The sequence below is a fragment of the Symphalangus syndactylus genome, chromosome 3, assembly GCF_028878055.3.
Source record: "Symphalangus syndactylus isolate Jambi chromosome 3, NHGRI_mSymSyn1-v2.1_pri, whole genome shotgun sequence".
Lineage (NCBI taxonomy): Eukaryota > Metazoa > Chordata > Mammalia > Primates > Hylobatidae > Symphalangus > Symphalangus syndactylus.
The window spans coordinates 34,407,275-34,429,527 of record NC_072425.2 but is presented as its reverse complement, the minus strand read 5'-3'; the positions used below and the strand labels follow the sequence as shown (position 1 = coordinate 34,429,527).

The 22,253-nt window shown below is 39.8% G+C and overlaps 1 protein-coding gene across 2 annotated transcripts in view; it reads right to left on the bottom strand.

The window, feature by feature from the left end:
- SVEP1 (sushi, von Willebrand factor type A, EGF and pentraxin domain containing 1) overlaps positions 1–21,163 on the bottom strand; it is a 228,385-nt gene extending 207,222 nt beyond the window's left edge. For both annotated transcript variants that reach the window (XR_008656538.2, XM_055271527.2), the window contains exon 1: positions 20,250–21,163. Coding sequence is in view for 1 of the 2 variants with exons in the window: in XM_055271527.2 (XP_055127502.1) it covers positions 20,250–20,780 (531 nt within the window). In the remaining variant the exon portion in view is untranslated. The remainder of the gene's footprint in view (positions 1–20,249) is intronic.
- Between the last annotated feature and the right edge of the window lie 1,090 nt (positions 21,164–22,253).

Below are 22,253 nucleotides of genomic sequence, written 5' to 3'. Positions count from 1 at the left end.
TTCTAGGCCAAAACATTTTTAGTAAATTCTATCCTGCAATCATGAAATGAAAATTCATATAAATATTATATGTAAACTTATTTTACCAGATCCATATTGAGCATCTATCATATACCAGGCATGTGCTAGGGATTTACCAATTGTATTATTTGATGACACAACCATTAACTAAAAACAAACAAAATACGTAAATAAATAGATAAAACAATGACAAAAGTATAAACTGGAAACAGTATTCTGCAGTAATTGAGCTTTCCTATTTATACTGTAATTTTAAGTCAATCACTTTTAGTGTGCTTCATTTATTTGAAGTATTTACTTGGGCTTCATAGACTGAGAGTCTAGAAAGAAAGAAAAAAGTTGGTTGGCCCTATAACATCTAGGCTATTTATTATAGTCTAGCCAAATCACAGAAGAACCAGAGGGTCAAAGAAGAACTAAGTCTCAAATTTATGGTCACAAGGTTTTCCACCCACATACATATTTTAGTTATTAAAAATGGATACAAATCATTTTGAAATGGACCCATAGGGACAGTACATCAAATTGGGAAATGGTACGCACAGGAGTTGATGAGTAGCAGACTTAATTAAAATGGTTTAAAAAAAACATGCAGAAGACCAAACAAACTTCTAACAATGACAAATTCCACCATTTGGAATAAAAGCACATAGGGAATAAAGAAAATCTGAATAGCAAAAGAAAGTCATCAGAATCCAAATGAGAATTGGAGGCTAAATGACCTATTATTCTTAAACAAATGCTAATTTATTATAGGATAAAAAATCAAATTTAATTTTATTATCAATATTGTTATGAGTAACTCTATCATTTCAGTTGAGATGTTAAATTCCTATACAATATGATCAAGTAGCACATAGCCCAAAAAATCAAAGATATTAGAGAAATTATTCACATGCTAATGTCAAGAGGTCAAAGGAGAAAGTAAGATAATCTTAAATGGCCCAAGTATTACAAATGGTATTTGGACATCAGAGTATGATTCTACAAACAAATTAGGGAAAGAACAGAGAGGTACTTACTTAATATGACCAAGACAGCTATCATAAACCAATGATCAAAATCATGCCTGAAGCATTATTAAATTCAAGAACAAGGCAAGAATGCCTCATCACTTTTTATTATTATTATTATTATTATTATTGAGATGGAGTTTTGCTCTTGTTGCCTAGGCTGGAGTACAGTGGCGCAATCTTGGCTCACTGCATCCTCCGTGTCCCAGGTTCAAATGATTCTCACTAACTCAGCCTCCTGAGTAGTTGGGATTACAGGTGCCTGCCACCACACCCGGCCAATTTTTTGTATTTTTAGTAGAGATGGGGTTTCATCATGCTGGCCAGGCTGGTCTTGAACTCCTGACCTCAGGTGATCCAACTGCCTCAGCCTCCGAAAGTGCCTCATCACTTTTATGTGAGAAGTTTAGCTGTTGTAACAAGGCAAGAAATATAAATAAGTGTAAAAGAACTTAATCATGTTTCAGATGAAAGAATAAATTGAAAGATAATATTGAGAGGTATTGAGAAAGATTTATATACAAGAATAACTATTTCAACTGCAAAATTTTGCGGTAACTGACCCGCAATAGGAGATTTCTAAAATTCAATTGTGGTATATCTACATGAAAAAATATACTTGAAAGGTAATTTTAGAGGAATCTATTATATGGAAAAATTTCATTATACAACTTTAAAAACAAAAATTACAGCATGTGCTTTTACTACATATGACATATAATTACGTATGCCCATACATATATAAAAAAAGTGAGAGACAAAAACTGTAATTATTATTATGTTTTCCTGCTTTATCTAAGCTATTAATTTGTATGTTATTTCCATAATAAGGAAAATAAGCAAAAATTATTTTAGAGAAACATGCAAATAGAAGAAGAAAGTTAGTAAAGACTTTTAGTGGTTACCCTTGAATTAAATTTATTCACAAGTGTGTAAATAAATTTTGCAATTTATAGGGCCTTTGCAAATTTATTTACCAAATTCACAAAGAATGAGGGCAACCACACTCTGTTGTGTGGTTGAATAATCACTTAATTAGCTTAAACAAAGATTTACTGGATGCATATAGGAATATTTTTTTCTAACCCGAAAGTAGGGAGAAGAGCTGGTTCTCAAGAGGGATTGAAACCAGGTACAAGCAAGCCAGTAGAAGCCATGGTGGCTACTTTCTCCAACCTTACATTTATTTCCTCTGGAGTTACACAGTATGTTGTCTCCACTTCTCTTTATATATCTTCTTTATTCTCTCTTCCTTATGTTCATGAGATTTCTATGGTTCTCTGTGCAGACTTAACTCTGTAGTACCTGTCTACCAGTAACAAAACCAAAAAACACCTACTCTCTCAGGGTTCTTTGTGCCCTAATTCAAATTCCCAGGAAAAAGAATATAAATGAACTACCTCAATCTCTGGATTGCCACCTGCAATCCAAACAGAAAGGGACAAGCCTCATGGGTAGGCAGTGGACTGAAGGCGGGGGGCATGGTCCTCAGCGAAAGTGGCTGTTGATTGACTGGACTGCAAAAAATATGAGCTACGAAGAGAAGAAATAATTTAATGCTATGCTTAGGCTTAGCCAGTAGAACAATTATTTTGGAAATGTATCAGGTCAAACTGTTCTTCCAAAAGAGCACCAAATGCCAGGAAGCATGCATAGAGATTGGGAGAATTCAAGTGTAAAAATATTACTGAGAAAGAAGAAAAATGTGATTTATGATTCAAAGCTGTTAGAAAAGAAATAATGTCTTCTTACCAGGTATTTTAATACTTACCATAAAGAAAAAGTTTAGCAGGAATTTAGAACACATGAAAGACATGGAAAATCTAACCATTACCTTGCAAATACTTACGCTTCAGCAACAAGCCAACTCTGGAATGCTTCAAAAAGCCAAATATATTTCAAATCAAATCTGACACAAGGGGGATGCAAAGGAGTGGAGGTTGAAGGGAGATTTTTTAAGTTCATGAACTTACTGTGTACTTTCTTTGTTATAGTTATCTTAAATTCATAAAAAAACCACATTTAATTTGTGACATTTATTAGCATTCCAAATAAACGACATTTGGAAGTTTGTTACATTTTTTTTTGTTTGTATGACTGACCACATGACCACATAAATAAACCAGGATGGAGCAAAATATTGTTTCTTATCTTTAAAAAACTGAAATTAAACCCCAAATGATTCAGGGTTGACTTTGATTCATAGATTAGAAGATTAATTATCTGTATTTAAATTATCAATCAATGACAGTAGTCATATTTAAATATATTATCTTTCAAATGTGTTGACTTTTAAAATTATTTTGAATAAAATGTAGTCTCTGGTGGATTAAACAATCCCTACAATTCAGTTACATGCTTCCTCTTACAACAGGGGCGGTGTTCTTTAAATATGCACTGGACATATAAATGAATCCAGTTTATTACCTACCATACTTGAAGAAAGATTTTAGTAAGCACTGATGATCATGGAGCTAATTGCTACAGCAAGGTTTTGGGGTTTTGTTTTATTTTGTTTTTTACCTGAAGAAAGTACTAAAATAGTCAAAAGGAATTGTGTTTTTTTTCTTTTGTGAAATGGGTAGTGTATGAAAAGAATAGGAATGTTATGATGCAGGGGAACACTGCGTATCTCAGATTAGGATAAACTGAATTTAGCTGGAAGACCAAGTCTTGTACTGAGGTTTGGCATATACATTTACAAACTTAAGTGTAGGCTGAATGATTGTTTGAGAGTAATACTTAAGGTCACTTAGGACTAAAAGAAAATTGGATTTTTGCTTGGGTTACATTTTATTTCAATAAAGGGTGTGAGATGGGTGCTGACCTTGGATTAAAGGAACCCAAGACTTCAGAAAGCTAGATAAATAAAAAGGACAGAGGCAGATATCTTGCAGCTAAAAGATATGATCTCCTACTGCCTCCGTGGCTTGGTCTCTGCAAGGACTGGTAGAAATATCTGTTAAAGTATATGAGGCAGGAGATGCTAGCTGATAGGATTATATCATGTAAAAATGGCATCTGAGAGAGGGTGAAGTGGGTGTGAGACAAGGGTGGTCAGCTGGGATTATCAGGCAACTTAGAGAGTGCCTATTCAAATGACAATCTCCAAACATCCCCTTCTCTTAGTCCTGTATCTGCTCCAACCTGCCTTCCGCTTGGTCATGGGCATACCCAAGTCCCTTTCACGGCTGCAGTTTCTGCCTCCTGACTTTGCAATGAACTTCACTGGTGAGTATGTATCAGTGTGTCTTGCATCTACTAGATCTGACAACGTAACATAGAGGTAGTTTTGCGTGGTGGTTAAGAATTTAGGGCCGGGCGCGGTGGCTCACGCTTGTAATCCCAGCACTTTGGGAGGCCGAGGCGGGCGGATCACGAGGTCAGGAGATCGAGACCACGGTGAAACCCCGTCTCTACTAAAAAATACAAAAAATTAGCCGGGCGTGGTGGCGGGCGCCTGTAGTCCCAGCTACTCGGAGAGGCTGAGGCAGGAGAATGGTGTGAACCCGGGAGGCGGAGCTTGCAGTGAGCCGAGATTGCCCCACTGCACTCCAGCCTGGGCGACAGAGCGAGACTCCATCTCAAAAAAAAAAAAAAAAAAGAATTTAGACTTTGGCCCAGACTGCCTGGATTTGAATCCTAGTTCCTCAACCTAACCAGTAGTATCACCTGGTCAAGTTACTTACATTCTCTACGGTTCAGTTTCTTCATCTGCATTTTGGTAATAATAATAATAATAACCTAACTGGCCAGGTCCGGTGGCTGACACTTGTAATCCTAGCACTTTGGGAGGCTGAAGCAGGTAGATTGCTTGAGCCAGGAGTTTGAGACCAGCCTGGGCAACATGGCAAAACCACGTCTCTACAAAAAATACAAAAAGAATTAGCCAGGTGTGATGGCTCACACCTGTAGTCCCAGCTATTCTGGAGGCTGATGTGAAAGAATCACTTGAACCTGGGAAGTTGAGGCTACAGTGAGCCGTGATAGTGCCACTGCACGCCAGCCTGGGCAACAGAGCAAGACTCTATCTCCATAATAATAAATAAATAAATAAATAAATAAATAAATAAATAAATAAATAAATAATAACCTAAGTAAGAAAGCTTGCTATTGTGAAGATTTAATAAATTCATATGGGTAAAGTGCTTAAAGTGGTGCCTGACAAGTAGTAATCATTCATTATCATATACCATGATTCATCCAAGGAACTTGTAACATGTTGCTAGGATACATCTGCCAAGTAGATAAATCAATTACAATGCAACCAACATTTTATGCAGAACAGTGAATGAAAATCAGTAATCATGCTTATTACTGGTAGGACATGGGATTAGGGAAAATTGTGACTATATAACCAATAAGCACACAACTCCACCTGAGCCAAAAATTAGGTGGTAATGCTTTTGGCAGAAGAGCAGAAAAATAACTATTTGAATCTGGGTGATATTGAGAAGAACATTACAGGAGTGGTTAAAGGGCAGTTGTGACAGTGATATGGAGAGGGGACGTGAATTAAAAGCCCAGAGCCTGCAGGTTCCTTCAGAACTCACTGGATGAGCTTCTCTCTCCAGAGGTGCTGTAAAGTTTACCTCCTTGTTCACATTTTGTGGAAAAGCAAGTAGGAGTCCACATCTGTCTGAGATCCTTCTAAACACTTTATATTGCTCTCTCGGGAAAGTGATCTGAAGGATGAATTTGCTAAAATTATCCTATCATTTCCAAAGTCAAGCATCCACTGAATAGTCCTTTGAGATGTTACAACTATTTTGTTTCAGTTATTTGCAACAGAAACAAATTCAGGAAAACACAATATAATGCTTGATATAATAAAATGAAATGCACTAAAGCTATATCTTTTCAAGAATTCTAAAGTTTTAATGAATATCATTTTCTAGGTCTTGTAGGAGGTACAAAGTCAACTAAGATGTGATCTTTGTCCTAAGCAAGCAGAGGGAAGACAACAAATGCCACAAGAGAGTTATAAACCATGTATATACATCTCTGTAATTTCCTTATCTAATATCTCCCTACAGTATTTCCCCACATTTTGGGAAAATACCAAATTGGTGAATACAAATTACTCTGAAAAATTCCCACAAGAACCATGCTGCTGTGAGTTCAGTCACCTTTGCCTACTAAATGTTGATACTCGGTCTCATCCCATGAAACAATAGGAGAAAGAGGAAATACTGAAAGAGAAAAAGTGAAAGGAAATAAAGAAAAAGGCATTGGTGCTTTCTGTGTTTGTGGATTCTCAAATGCTGGCCCATGTGTGAGTTCTTTGAAGAACACTCCACATTTTCTCAGATCCCACTTCCAGTACTGCACCTAGTAATTTCTTACTGCTGGAGTTGTCTGCTTAGTGGGCAATAAAGTGATTTCAGTTGAGCTATTTTCCATAGTTCTTCACCTGTGGAAATGTCACGTGCCCTTGCTTTGCCCAAAGTTGATAGTGCAGGCTGGTCCTCTCAGCCTCCATTTCGAGCTGCCACAGAGGGCCCTGCTAATGGCCCACCCGGACTTCCTAGACATCCCCTGCCAGCATCTGCATCTCTGCCTGAGGGCTTTCTTGGGTTCCTGGAGATGACTCTGCCTACTTGCAGGGGACAGAAAAGTGACAGAGAATTATTACCCTCCAGGGAGCAAACCTCGGCAGTGACTGACATGAGGTAGTCTCTAAATACCTGAGACCTATCACCCTTAAGTTGTGATACTTCTAAGGCCTGAATTCTACACTGGCTCCCAGTGTTCCCTAGTGGAATTAAGAACAACTACTGTTTTATGGTGCTGTTGGCTGGCTTCCTTTCCTTGTCTCATTTCCCCACTCTCACATCAATATTTACTAGGACCAACTCCCAAATAAGCTACTTACACTAGAATCCTCATCTTAGGTTGTGCTTCTGGCAGAGCCTAGATGGAGACATCACATGTGTCTCCAGCTCACTTCTTCTTCCATAAGTAGGCACAGGGGCAAATCAAGGCTCCCGGTCAAGTTCTAAGAGTGCACATAGTTAACGAAATTGAACTTACATTATATAGAGAGTTTTATATACTCATGGTAAACAAGCACAGAGTGTGCGATGACCATTCTTTTATAGGGAACTTTATCTCAGATTATTTTCTCATGGGAAATTCCTTGATTGGTAAATATTGAGTTTTAGGATTTATACTTTTATTGCAAACATACTGACAATTTACCATATTGCTCTGGAAATTTGATGCCAATTTCTTAAATATGTAGATAAATTGTGAATGCTCTATGTTCAGAGAAAAAGGCCTGTGAAGAGGAAGATCTCGAATGCACAAGAAAGAAGGGAAAACACTTGATGAAAGTTCTACCTTGCTGAGGGAAGGGACCCTTACTCTGACAAATGTAAGAAAATAAGGATGATTACAAATGCAGAAGTTTATGGGTTGAACTAGTGAAAATTTAAGAGTTTATATCTAATAAAATTAGAAGTGTTGGTATTTTAACCATGTACATATACAAATATACATTTTAAACACCATCTTTGAAATTAGAAAGACAGGCCAGGAGTGATGGCTCATGCCTATAATCCCAGCACTTTGGGAGGCCGAGGTGGGAGGATTGCTTGAGTCCAGGAGTTCAAGACCAGCCTGGGCAACATGGCAAAACCCTGTCACTACAAAAAACACAAAAATTAGCCAGGCATAATTTGTGACCCTGTAGTCCCAGCTACTTGGGAGGCTGAGGTGGGAGGATACCCCAGGAGGTTGAGGCTGCAGTGAGCCATGATCATGCCATTGCACTCCAGCCTGGGAGACAGAGTGAGACCCTGTCTCAAAAAAAAAAATAAATAAAAATTAAATTAAACTAGAAAACAAACAAACATACTTGGCATTAGCGACTGGTACATCCTATCTGCTAGTGCTATAGGATGGGCAATTTAAAAAAATTGGGGCTTTGGGTGGCCGAGGTGGGCAGATCACCTGAGGTCGGGAGTTTCAGACCAGCCTGACCAACAAGGAGAAACCCCACCTCTACTAAAAATACAAAATTAGCAGAGCGTGGTGGTGCATGCCTGTAATCCCAGCTACTTGGGAGGCTGAGGCAGAAGGATAGCTTGAACCCGGGAGGTGGAGGTTGTGGTGAGCCGAGATCGTGCCATTGCATTCCAGCCTGGCCAAAAGAGTGAAACTCAGACTAAAAAAAAAAAAAAAAAAAAAAAATTTGAGGCTATTGGGACTGTTTCAGAGAAATTAAGAAAATAGTTCATTAAAGTCATGTCCTCAAAATATACTTTATATACTCTGGCAGTAGCTTACAACTGGAAAAATATTTAACTTGGTGTTATTACTTTTTCTTAGTAAATGACTCAATCATGTAATAAGTCCTACTAAGAACTTCCCTGAAATTTCTTTTCTCTATCTTGTAGGAATCAAATTTTTCCTTAATTAACTTCAAATTACATTTATTCACATAAAACAAGGTAGCTGTCACTATTTCAATAGATATAGTAATTAGAATCTATCAAGCTTACAGCTTACACATTTAGTGCATCTGTGAAATAACTATATACTCTGAACTTGAAAAATCTTTATTGCTTCACCCTTTACAGAAATAAACTATTAATTTCTTGAATGACCCCATGAGAAAGACATATAGCAGAGAAGATGAATACTTTAAAAATCTTTTCATAAAGATGGATAAGGGAAAATCCATCTACTGATGGTTCATATATTGCATTTTCTGAGTGCTATCTTTCATTTCAAGCAAAGCATTGTAACAACATTCGTGCTAAACAACTGTCACAGTTTTTCCTATCCACAGCTGACCTCTAAACCAGAGCAGGTTACTATATGGAAGCAGACTCTGGCTCTATGCCGGAAATCCAGTCTTTATATGGTCTGGAGAGATTTAGAGAACAGTCTTTAAAATCTATGGGAAATGCAGAGACAATACATAACAGGAAATTCCTTTCAATGTAGACATGTCTTCACCTGGCAGCTTACTAAAGAAAAGATGAAGAACCATGTCTTCCTGAGAAATGTTCATTTGTATTTATCAAATTAACACTAAAGTATTAATTTTATTTTGTAGTATACAATTTTCCCTGTCTCTATCAGTATAATCTTTTAGTTGTGAGTGAATTTCATATTATTTAGAAGCTTCTGACTTCTGGGAAACTACGATAAAAAGTTTCTGTTGCGTGTGTGTGTGTGTGTGTGTGTGTGTGTGTGTGTGTGTATAGACAGTCTTGCTCTGTCGTGCAGGCTGGAGTGCAGTGGCGCAATCTCAGCTCACTGCAAACTCTGCCTCCTGGATTCAAGCGATTCTCCTGCATCCGCCTCCCAAGTAGCTGGGATTACAGGTGTGCACCACCACTCCTGGCTAATTTTTGTTGTTTTGGTAGAGACGGGGTTTCACTATGTTGGCCAGGCTGGTCTTGAACTCCTGACCTCAGGTGATCTGCCTGCCTTGGCCTCCTGAAGTGCTGGGATTACAGGCATGAACCACCAAGCTTGGCCACACCAATATTTAAATGAGTTCCTTAGGAACTTTGATAATTTTTACTAAACGAAGCATCATCTGCCCTAAGGACTAAGGTATTTTCAGTCAAGGCCAGACTCTTCTATCTTGATCCTGGCCAGGCCAGTGGCATTTGAGGAAGAAATGGAATGGGATTTCTCAGCATCATCTCCCTGGTTAGATATACACTCTTCCAGATGGCTCCTTTTTTTTTTTTTTTTTGAGACAGGTCTTGCAATGTTGCCTGGGCTGGAGTTTAATGATGCGATCTCAACTCACTGCAACCTCCACCTCCCGGGTTCAAGCGATTCTCCTGCATCAGCCTGCTGAGTAGCTGGGACTACAGGCATGTGCCACCACAGCTGGCTGATGTTTGTATTTTTAGTAGAGAGAGGGTTTCACCATGTTGGCCAGGCTGGTTTTGACCTCAGGTGATCCACCCGTCTCAGCCTCCCAAAGTGCTGGGATTACAGGCGTGAGCCACCATGCCTAGTCAAGCTTAGCATCCACATTTTCCTTCTTTTTCAGCAATAAAGCTCCATAAAACTAAGGGTAAGCATGAAACCAAGTGTTCCCCAATGAGATCTATGTGAAAGTACTGCGTGGACTGCCACAGAGTCTCCGTAAGTGTGTGACTGTCTCTGTCCTTTTCTCCTTCTTGGCATCTGGAATGAATCCCTTATGGTAGGAGGTCTAGTAGCCAACTGAGACCATGAGGTGACCTGAAGATGATGGAGCAGAGCTGAAAAGAGGGAACTGGATCCCAGAAGACATTTCAGACCTGTCATTTTCCCTCTGAATTTTCTACTCAAGGCTTAATTTGAGAAAGAAAGAAATGTCCATCATATTTTAGCTAGTGGTACCTCAGATTTTCTATTAGATCCAGCTAAGCTACTCCTAGCCACTTCATTCATTCTAGTTTATACGATCTAGGGGGTTAACACCATCTCAACCTCTGCCATTGATTGTTCCCCGTCAGGCCAGGAAATAGCAATCAAGGACCACAAAATGAAATTCCAAGTGCCAGCTGGGGACTCCAGTGAGCTGAAAGAATACACACCCACAATTGCTACAATTTGCTAAGAGCAAGCCAAAAAGCCAGATTTTTGAAAACATGCTATCTCCTGCTTTTAAAATGTGTGATTAAATTATACACACATGCGCCAAGCGAAATGCACTCTTGGAATGAATATTTTACAGCCATGGTTTACGTTCTCTGGGTTACACTGTTCGGCTTTACATTTTGTGTAACAGTTTAGCAACCCTGGACATGGAATCCCCTACTTCTCCTTAGCTTTTGATACCTATCTCCAGAGGTAATATAGTAAGATATAGGGAAAGAGGGGGTCCAAAAAGACCAGGTGATAAATCAGAAGACTGGATAGACTGTCTTTGGCATTTACTTAGCTATGTGATTTGTGTGTAATTATGGTCATTGTTAAGAGAAATCCTCTCTATGCACATTTGTATCATTAGGTCATTGGTGGAGAATTTTCCTACCCTTTGGCCACAGCTGTGAGGGAGGACAAAGCAGTTGGCCCTCTCCATGTGTCTAAGCATTCACAGTCTTTGACCAAGCATTTTCATGATGTATTTCAACCAAAGAGAATATAACACTGGCAGCCAATAATAATAAGTGCCTTTAACAGTAGCAGCAGGTACACTCTTATTACATACCAGTGTCCTATACCCAGGAAATAACAAAACTAATAAATAAAATACATGTAATGCTAGATTAAGAAGAAATCTGAATTCGACATTTAAGAATTATTCAATCTATCTTCAAATTAAAAATTTTAGGCCAGGCACAGTGACGCACACCTGTAATCCCAGCACTTTGGGAGGTCGAGGTGGGCAGATCACTTGAGTCCAGGAGTTCGAGACCAGCTTGGCCAACATGGTGAAACCTTGTCTCTACTAAAAATACAAAATTTCGTCAGGTGTGACACCGAGATGGCGCCACTGCACTCCAGCCTGGGTGACAGAGGAAGACCCTCTCTCACTCTCTCAAAAAAAAAAAAAAAAAATTAGTACTACTTTTTTGCCTGGAAAATATATGTGAGGTCTGGAATTGTTGTACATACTGAGGATTTATTTTTTCATTATTCATTCATTCCATTCCATTCTATTCCATTCCACTTATACGTCTAAAGTTCTGATAAGGTTGAAAAAGAGATTCCTATATAATACTAGGGATGATTTGAGAATTCTTCAAAAGCTTAAGAAGCACAAAAGAGAGAACATTTCCAGACATAAATTTGGAAATATATCTTTTCAGCATAAAGAACTTAGCTTCTGCAACAGTGAGCAATTCTTGAGGTTAAAACTATCCTCTGTGGGAATCCTCCCTAACTCATTTTATGAGGCCAGCATCATCCTGATACCAAAGCCTGGCAGAGACACAACCAAAAAAGAGAATTTCAGATCAATATCCTTGATGAACATTGATGCAAAAATCCTCAGTAAAATACTGGCAAACTGAATCCAGCAGCACATCAAAAAGCTTATCCACCATGATCGAGTGGGCTTCATCCCTGGGATGCAAGGCTGGTTCAACATACGCAAATCAATAAATGTAATCCAGCATATAAACAGAACCAAAGACAAAAACCACATGATTATCTGAATAGATGCAGAAAAGACCTTTGGCAAAATTCAACAACCCTTCATGCTAAAAACTCTCAATAAATTAGGTATTGATGGGACATATCTCAAAATAATAAGAGCTATCCAGGACAAACCCACAGCCAATATCATACTGAATGGGCAAAAACTGGAAGCATTCCCTTTGAAAACTGGCACAAGACAGGGATGCCGTCTCTCACCACTCCTATTCAACAGAGTGTTGGAAGTTCTGGCCAGGGCAATCAGTCAGGAGAAGGAAATAAAGGGTATTTGATTAGGAAAAGAGGAAGTCAAATTGTCCCTGTTTGCAGATGACATGATTGTATATCTAGAAAACCCCATCGTCTCAGCCCAAAATCTCCTTAAGCTGATTAGCAACTTCAGCAAAGTCTCAGGATACAAAATCAATGTACAAAAATCACAAGCATTCTTATACACCAATAACAGACAAACAGAGAGCCAAATAATGAGTGAATTCCCATTCACAATTGCTTCAAAGAGAATAAAATACCTAGGAATCCAACTTACAAGGGATGTGAAGGACCTCTTCAAGGAGAACTACAAACCACTGCTCAATGAAATAAAAGAGGATACAAACAAATGGAAGAACATTCCATGCTCATGGGTTGGAAGAATCAGTATCATGAAAATGGCCATACTGTTCAAGGTAACTTATAGATTCAATGCCATCCTCATAAAGCTACCAATGACTTTCTTCACAGAATTGGAAAAACCTACTTTAAAGTTCATATGGAACCAAAAAAGAGCCCACATCGCCAAGTCAATCCTAAGCCAAAAGAACAAAGCTGGAGGCATCATGCTACCTGACTTCAAACTATACTACAAGGCTACAGTAACCAAAACAGCATGGTACTGGTACCAAAACAGAGATATAGATCAATGGAACAGAACAGAGCCCTCAGAAATAATGCCGCATATCTACAACTATCTGATCTTTGACAAACCTGACAAAAACAAGAAATGGGGAAAGGATTCCCTATTTAATAAATGGTGCTGGAAAAACTGGCTAGCCATATGTAGAAAGCTGAAACTGGATCCCTTCCTTACACCTTATACAAAAATTAATTCAAGATGGATTAAAGACTTACATGTTAGACCTAAAACCATAAAAACCCTAGAAGAAAACCTAGGCTTTACCATTCAGGACATAGGCATGGGCAAGGACTTCATGTCTAAAACATCAAAAGCAATGGCAACAAAAGCCAAAATGGACAAATGGGATCTAATTAAACTAAAGAGCTTCTGCACAGCAAAAGAAACTACCATCAGAGTGAACAGGCAACCTACAAAATGAGAGAAAATTTTTGCAACCTACTCATCTGACAAAGGGCTAATATCCAGAACCTACAATGAACTCAAACAAATTTACAAGAAAAAACCAAACAACCCCATCAAAAAGTGGGTAAAGGATATGAACAGACACTTCTCAAAAGAAGACATTTATGCAGCCAAAAACACATGAAAAAATGCTCATCATCACTGGCCATCAGAGAAATGCAAATCAAAACCACAATGAGATACCATCTCACACCAGTTAGAATGGCCATCATTAAAAAGTCAGGAAACAACAGGTGCTGAAGAGGATGTGGAGAAATAGGAACACTTTTACACTGTTGGTGGGACTGTAAACTAGTTCAAGCATTGTGGAAGTCAGTGTGGCAATTCCTTAGGGATCTAGAACTAGAAATACCATTTGACCCAGCCATCCCATTACTGGGTATATACCCAAAGGACTATAAATCATGCTGCTATAAAGACACATGCACACGTATGTTTACTGCAGCAGTATTCACAATAGCAAAGACTTGGAACCAACCCAAATGTCCAACAACGATAGACTAGATTAAGAAAATGTGGCACATGTACACCATGGAATACTATGCAGCCATAAAAAATGATGAGTTCATGCCCTTTGTAGCGACATGGATGAAACTGGAAATCATCATTCTCAGTAAACTATCACAAGGACAAAAAAAACAAACACTGCATGTTCTCACTCATAGGTGGGAAATGAACAATGAGAACACATGGACACAGGAAGGGGAACATCACACTCAGGGGACTGTTGTGGGGTGGGGGGAGGGATAGCATTAGGAGATATACCTAATGCTAAATGACGAGTTAAGGGGTGCAGCACACCAACATGGCACATGCATACATATGTAACAAACCTGCACATTGTGCACATGTATCCTAAAACTTAAAGTATAATAATAAAATAAAATAAAAACTATCCTCTGAGTGTGGAACAACTGAGTCCACTGCAGATTACATAAGCACCCCCACCCCTTCTTATAGAAAAAAAAGAACCCAAACTTTCCTTATTACCTCAGCACTGGGGCCATCAGAGAGACCACTGCAAAACATACAAAGGCTATTATCAGCCTATTGTATGAACAAATCCTAGTGGCATCTCACAGATCTTCAGGGTTTGTTAGAAAACATAAAAGGAGACACTTTCTTCCCATAAGCCTGGGAGAGATTACTCTCCAGGTAAAGGTGTGAATATCTGCTAGTGTGGACACATCATGGAAGACGCTCTTTCCCTGAGCTAGGAAGCACTTCCGCCCATACATTCCCAGTCCTCTGACCATCTAAAGCTTGGATGTTTGGCAAGACAGCGCATCCCCCACCAGAGGATCACATTTCTGCAATTCTGGAACAATGAGGAGAGCAGATTTTTTTTTTTTTTTCAAAGGAAGCTTCATGCGATGTTTGTTTAATGGATATTTAGCAAAAGTGAAATGGAAATGAGGGGCTCTGGTTTTATTTTGACGTGAGATACGTAGGATTGAGAAGAGCCTGGCATTCACAGTGGGACCAATTCAAACACATTGACTTCAGGAAAGGTAACTTACAAACACACGGCAGGAAGAAAAACCAAGAAGAAAGGTTGTTATGAGATAATTACTCCCCTGGAACAAACAGCTGAAGAGCTTTTTATTAATTCTGTAAAAGGATTTCATGTAATTAAGTTCAAGGTGCTAAACTTTCCCCTAGGCTATTGATTGTGTACTAATTACAGAATTCACTGCTTTAGTCCTTGCGCTCTTTGAAGAGACTATGTCTACACTGCACTTTATCCATTCAAATCAGGTGTGATAATGGTGAGTACCCATTCATATACTACCCCTCGAGTTGTCCAATTCTGACACCAAATAATAATTTAAAAAGTGAAGCAACACTGTTATCCTTTTTGTTTGCTCAGTCCCATCTGCTGAGAAATAACAGCAAATTTCATGTTGTTAAAGAAAATTCTACGTCTCACAGTTTTTATGTAAGAGGAATAAGATGTCTGACTGAGGGGTAACTGTGTGGTTGCACGGTGTGCCTATGCACCACACATGTTTATGTGTTTGCCTGTGATTGTGTCTGTGAACAGTTGTGTGAGCATTCAGTTGCAAACAGAAAAGGTTTGAAAAACTGATTTTTCCAGGGAGTAATTAATAATCTCAAAAATGTCCCTGTGATTTTCAATTTCACCCAAAGGCTAGGTCACAATCAGTTATTACCATTCTGCACACGTGGGAATCTGACAAACGATCTCATTTCCATGATGAAATATACAAAGTTTCAGGTCAAAACCCACAGAACATAGCTTACCATTTTCAAACTAACTCGGCAGCTAAATGCTTCTGCCTGATCCCTGTGCAAAAATTCAAGCCTCAACCAACACCATTTCTAAATGTTGGTCGTCTTCTACCAATTTTCTCTAAATCCTATATTTTAGTTACACCTAAGAATGCTCATCAGAGGCTTGGAAAAGTTACAATGAAGACATGTAGGCTTCCAGTTTAGACAGGGACTGAGCCCAGCTGACCTTTTTTTTTTTTTTTCGATACAGAGTCTCACTCTGTCACCCAGGCTGGAATGCAGTGGCATAGTCTCGGGTCACTGCAAGCTCCGCCTCCCGGGTTCACGCCATTCTCCTGCCTCAGCCTCCCGAGTAGCTGGGACTACAGGCGCCCGCCACCACGCCCGGCTAATTTTTTGTATTTTTAGTAGAGACGGGGTTTCACCGTGTTAGCCAGGACGGTCTCGATCTCCTGACCTCGTGATCCACCCGCCTCGACCTCCCAAAGTGCTGGGATTACAGGCGTGAGCCACCGCGCCCGGCCGAGTGCAGCTGACCTTCTTTTGTACCTTCTCATAGCCCAACCAAAATGAGAAAAAATAAAAATAAAAAAAGTCAAAGGGTAGATCAGCTAATACAAACTTTTGAGAAATCCCTGCTTGTTAGATTACAAATGGATCCAGGCTGAAGAGCAGCACTGGGAACCTTGTTGGCAATTCCCCTTTTCAAGACAGGATGTAGTAGTTGGAAGGGGAAAGCTGAAGACAGAGGAGGTCTTGAGGGGAGCACTGTGTACTCGACTCATTACCCATTTTACTGTTTTGGATCAACATTCTCAGAGGCCCCGGGCAAGTCTGGCCAAGCCAAACAGAGGAGCTGGTACATGGCAGGTTTTTCCCTGATGCAGCAGGGTTCTTCCTTGATGGAGCAGACCATGGCATTAGGAACAAGGCCAGCCATTAGGGCCTCATGAGTATTTACAGCCGAGATCAGGTCCAACAGGGAACTACAGCTGCAAAACTATACCCTGCCTAGTGCGACTGCTTCAACACACAGAGAGCATTTTTAGAGTAGCTATTTATCTCTTAAAGGCAAAAGCCTTTAAACCTTCATAAGCAATGAAAACAGCACAAATGAAAAAAAATAGATCCAATAGACTAACAAAACATTTGTTGCTGTCACCTTAAACAAAATTAAAGTGCTGAGAAAAAATATTTGCCACATACTTGGGTCACTGACAGCTGAGGGTTAATATCATTAAGATTTAAAGAGCATTTGTGAATCAGTAAAAAAGAGAGCCATCCCCAGTTAAAAACTGGATAATAATCCTCAAATATCTTAATGAGTATTCAAAAAAAGGAGCTATATATGGACAATAACATGTTTTTAGAATATTCAGCCTCACTAATAGGGAAATGCAATTTAAAATGGGACTCCATTTCTCACTTAGAAATTTGGGGGGTGGGGGGTGGGGGGTGGAATCTTCAAATGATACTAGCCTGCACTGGCTGGTCTGCACCCCAGGTCCTGACACTGGGACTGCATGTGGAGGGCAGGTTGGCACCATTTTCTGCAGAGCAACTTGACACATGTATTAAATGCCTTAAAAAAACATGAATATTCTTTGATGCAATAATGGCACTTCAAGAATTTGCCTTAAGGAAATGATTAGAGATATGGGCAAAGATTACTTACACAATGTTTCTAACAGCCTAAATATATAATAATAGGTAGTCTCTCTCTCTCACACACACACATACACACACTCACACACAAAAGCACATTCTACAGTGGAAAACTGTGACCCTGAAAAATAATGATAGTAGAAATATGTTCCTTATTTTGGAAAGAAGACTGAAATATATGGTGGGAATACAAAGTCAAATTACAAGAGGATGTACAATTGAATCCTTTTTCCTGGGTAAACATGATTTAAGCATAATATATGTATGAAAACATGTCTGTTACCTAGACAACTGAATGAAGTCAAGGAAGCTATGTACCAAACTATGACAGTACATTTCCAGGAAATAGTTTTCCTGATTATTTTATTTTCTGCAATAAATATTTATTATCAGTAAAATAAAATATATATAAAAAGAGAAAAAAGAATCAAAGAGACTTCAACAAGAATCCAAATATAGAAGGCATATTTTTAAAAATCAATGTTTCTATACGTCAAGAAAAGTTGTTTGAAATTTAATTTTAAAAGATGCTATTCATGACAGTAATATTGAACAGTATTTAGATCTAAACTTGAAAAAAATATACAGGACTTAATTTCTAAAAATCTACAACTTTGTTAAAGATGTATAAATGTATATGTATAAAGAATACGCATAAATGCTATTAAGCAAATTATATGAACCAAATAGTGCTGGGACAACTGCTTATTTAAAAAATAAAATTAGACATCTTTGTCATACTATGCACAAAAGTAAGTTCCAGATGGATTAAACTGCTAAATAGAAAACTATTTCTCTGATTTGGGAAATGAGAAGGTTATTTTAAGACTTTGAGAAAATATAAGGTCTTACACTTTTGAAATGGAAGAATTATTACTATAAAATATATATAATCCCCAAGTTAATTCAATATTTTCTATATTGAAATCAAAATCCTTACTGACTTCATTGGTAATATGTAAAAATGAATTTAAAATTCATATTAAATAATAAGTGGGTAAGAATAACTAGAAAAAGAATAGATTTTTTAAAAGGAGAATTTGCACTACCAGATATTTAAATACATTGTAAAGTTACGATAGTTAAATCATTTTGACAATGATAAATGAGATAGAGAATGGGATGAAATAGAAAGCCAGGAAGAGATCGAATACCCATAAGCATTTAGCACATGATAAACGTGACATTCAATTAAATTGGAAAAGGACAGATGGCTATTAAGCAAGCAGTGCTGGGACAACTGGTTAACTATTTTTTAAAATTAAGTTGGACCTCTTTGTCATACAATACACAAAAATAAATTCCAGATGGATTAAGCTGCTACATGGAAAACGATTTCTCTGATTTGGGAAATGAGAGAGCTATTCTAAAACTATGAACAAATATAGGATCTTAAAGAGAATGTTTGATCGATTTGAGTGTATAAAAATGTAAACCATTCATCTAACAACATTTCCATAAACAAAAAGAAAAGGCAGTGAACTGGAAAAACATATGTAGCATATACACAAAAGAATTACTGGCCTCACTATATAAAGAGCTTTTGCAAATCATTAAGAAAAAAAACAAGCCAGCGTGCACTATAATGGCAAAATGGGTAAAAACTACGATAATTGTCAAAGGAAAAAATACAAATGTCCAGTAGATGTACTGGAAAATGTTCATCCTCACAAATGAAAAATGTGTATTTGCTAAAATGATGCCTCTATCACCTCTTAAATTGACAAAGATATTAAAAATAATAGTATATGATATTGGTGAATACGTGGTAAATTTACTGCTGAGATACTCTGCTGATGAGAATATAAATTTATACAACCCTCCAAGGGAGAAATGGACAATATGTATCAAGAAGTTACAAATGTTCATAACCTTTAGTTCAGGAACTTTTATAGAAATTCTTCCTAAAGATGTAAACAGAAGAGTCCAAAAATATTTACGTTCACGATAACTTAGGAAAAATCCTAAGTGTCCAACAATAGGTGACTGTTGCATGCAATGGAATAGTATGCAGCTAATGTAGAACATTTTAATTAGAATATAACAAATGAAAAATGTAGGCCACAAAATAGCAAGATACCAAGGGTTAAAAGTATGAATGGATGTACATACTGGGCAACTGTTCAACAACCTGCAAACAGTGGCTTTTCTAAAGTGATGAGATTTTAGGGGTTTTTTTTCCTTTCCCTCCTTTTTGTTTAATTCATTCTACAAACACTGGCTTGCTATTATGTGTTAGATATTTCCATATGTTCCTTTTTTCCCCACTGAATATGAATTAATTTGTAATCAGAAAAAGAGACACATTTTATAAAAGTCCGACATCCCAAACTGACTTCCTCTTCCAGATATTAAAAATCTCATAAAGGATTGGAGCAAAAATAGGAAGGGCATGAATCTTACATTGAAAGCATAACATAACTTTAAAAAGAACTGGGGTTACGTTCATATCACTCCATGTCCTACCTTTAGAAACACTTTGTAAACCATACTCACCTGTTTCAGCTTGGATACCGTCTGTTCCTACAAATGTGAATGTGATTAGCGTTTCAAGGATCCCTTCCTAACAGGGTCCTCGAAGCCGACTGTTTAAGGAGCCTGACATCTCCCTAAGCGTTTTAAAATCCATTATCCCATTGGAACCCCCACAACAATAATAGGCGGGTAGCGATGACTCTGGTTTTGTGGATGGGGACGCTTGACTTGGGGAGGTTATGCCTTGCCCAGGACTGAACCCCAGGATACAGACGGGCAGGCAGCGGTGGGTCGAAGGGCCCGGGGACTAGGGCCGGGGCCGGGAGGGGCGGGCGCCTTACCGCGGCTTGCTGGAAGGCGCCCTTGGTGTAGGTGCCGCCACCTCGGTAGGAGATGGCAGGGATCTCTTGGAGAAGCAGCGCGCACTTGTGCTGGCGCGCGCGGCGAGTGGAGATGTAATCGACGCGCGGCACCACGTAGTTCTTGGACGAGAAGGTCACGATGGCCACGCGCGTGGCCGTGGGCACCACGGGGAAGTCGGACAGCAGCTTGCGGACGAACATGAGCTCGCTGCGGAAGTTGACTTCGCCCACGCTGGACGAATCATCCACCAGGAAGACGAGCTCCAGGCGCTCGCTGAGCTCCCGCAGCCGCCGCACGCGTCGCCGGAACGCCTGGCCCAGCCGCTCCACTCTGCTCCCCGCCGCTTCGTCGCCAGGAGCCGGCGGCGCGGGGATACTCCCGGGGGCCCCGGGCGCGGTCTCGGAGAAGAGGCGGAAGCTGAAATTGCGCGACGGGGACATCTGCTGAAAGGTCGCCCAGCCCGAAACGAGCGCCAGACCCCAGCAACAAAAGGCCAGGCGAGGCCACATCGCGCTGGAGACACAGTGGCTGCCCCGGAGCGCAGGCGGCGGATCGGGCGGGAAGAGGCGCCCGGCGGCCGGACTCGCAGAGGGGCGTGCGCGGAGCTGGGCGCGGGGCAGCGGCCAAGAGCCTCAGCGCCCTTTCATCTGACACTGGGGACAGACACAATCCAGACTCCTCAGCAGCTCGGGAACTCCGGAGGGAACGGCGCGCGCTCTCTACCCCTCTCGCTCTCCTCTTTTTTTCTTCCCTCTCTCCTCCTCCTCTCTCTCCCTGAAGCCTATAAAATGTTTGAAGGAAAGGGGGCAGTCAAGAAAAATCACCCGCTTCCCTCCTTCTCTCCCTCTCTCCCTCTCCCCGCTCCTGTCTCCTTTCTGTATCTCTGACTCTATCTCCCTCCTCCCCCTCTCATTCTCCTCCCGGGATAAAGCCAAAGGCTCGGGGATTCCATGACACCAGAACCCCGCGTCTGTCAGGCTGTCAACATTCCCGCAGCAAGCGCACCAGCGCGGAAGCCCTGATTGATCCCATATGTCTGGCAGGAGCTGCAGAGGAATTCACTGGAGATGGATCCAGATACCGAAAGTGCCACAGTAATTGGAAACACTTTGTAGACGAAAACATACACGCCGACTGGCCAGGGAGTTGAAAGCATCCTTTGAGAACTGCTTGCTCACCTTTTGTGTTTCTTTTCCCCTATTCAGTGTCCCAAAGCCCTCACCAAATAAATGATCGTACACTCTTCCTGATGGGGATTTCTAATCAGTGGTGTGTGTGAGCGTGCAGATTAAGTCCTTAAGGGCCCCCTCAGATCACACCATAAAGGAGTTGCGTCTAACCTTATGCATTCCAAAGGAATGATTTGTCATGGTGCCTCAGTCGTGCATTTATTCATTCATCTGTTTGTTCATTCTTTCCTGATTTTAACACACATTTTTTGAATGCCCGTTGAATGTGCCAGGAGCTATGTGAGGGACTACAAATATAAGGAACAAAAATTGACACGGATTCTATCCTCAAGGAACTTAAAGGGTAACAAGCGAGGTGACCATTAACCAGATATTAACATACAAAATATATGTAATTACAACTGACCATGCTAAATAAAGAAGAGTTTAGGTAGACAGACGACCTTGGAGAGGCCAGAGAAGCCTTCTCTGAGGACGGAAAGTTTGTGCTGAAGTCTGAAGCATGAGTAGGGGTCCCCAGTCCCCTTTCATGTGCTCTTGATCTATTTCAACAGAAAAGATCCACCTGGCTTTAAATGGTACCTGGCATATATCTGCTTTGAAACAAGTTGTTACCTGGGGGTGGTTTTTCCAAAGCAAGACCTCCAAAGGGGATAGCGCACCTGTAAACGAAAGGTGCACTTTGCATGAGGGTGGGGCCTTTGGTTAAAAGATTCCAGCTGGGAGTCAGCAACACCGTGTAGCTAAGCCTACAGTTATGTAAACCACCTGAACTGAGTCACTTCCAATCCT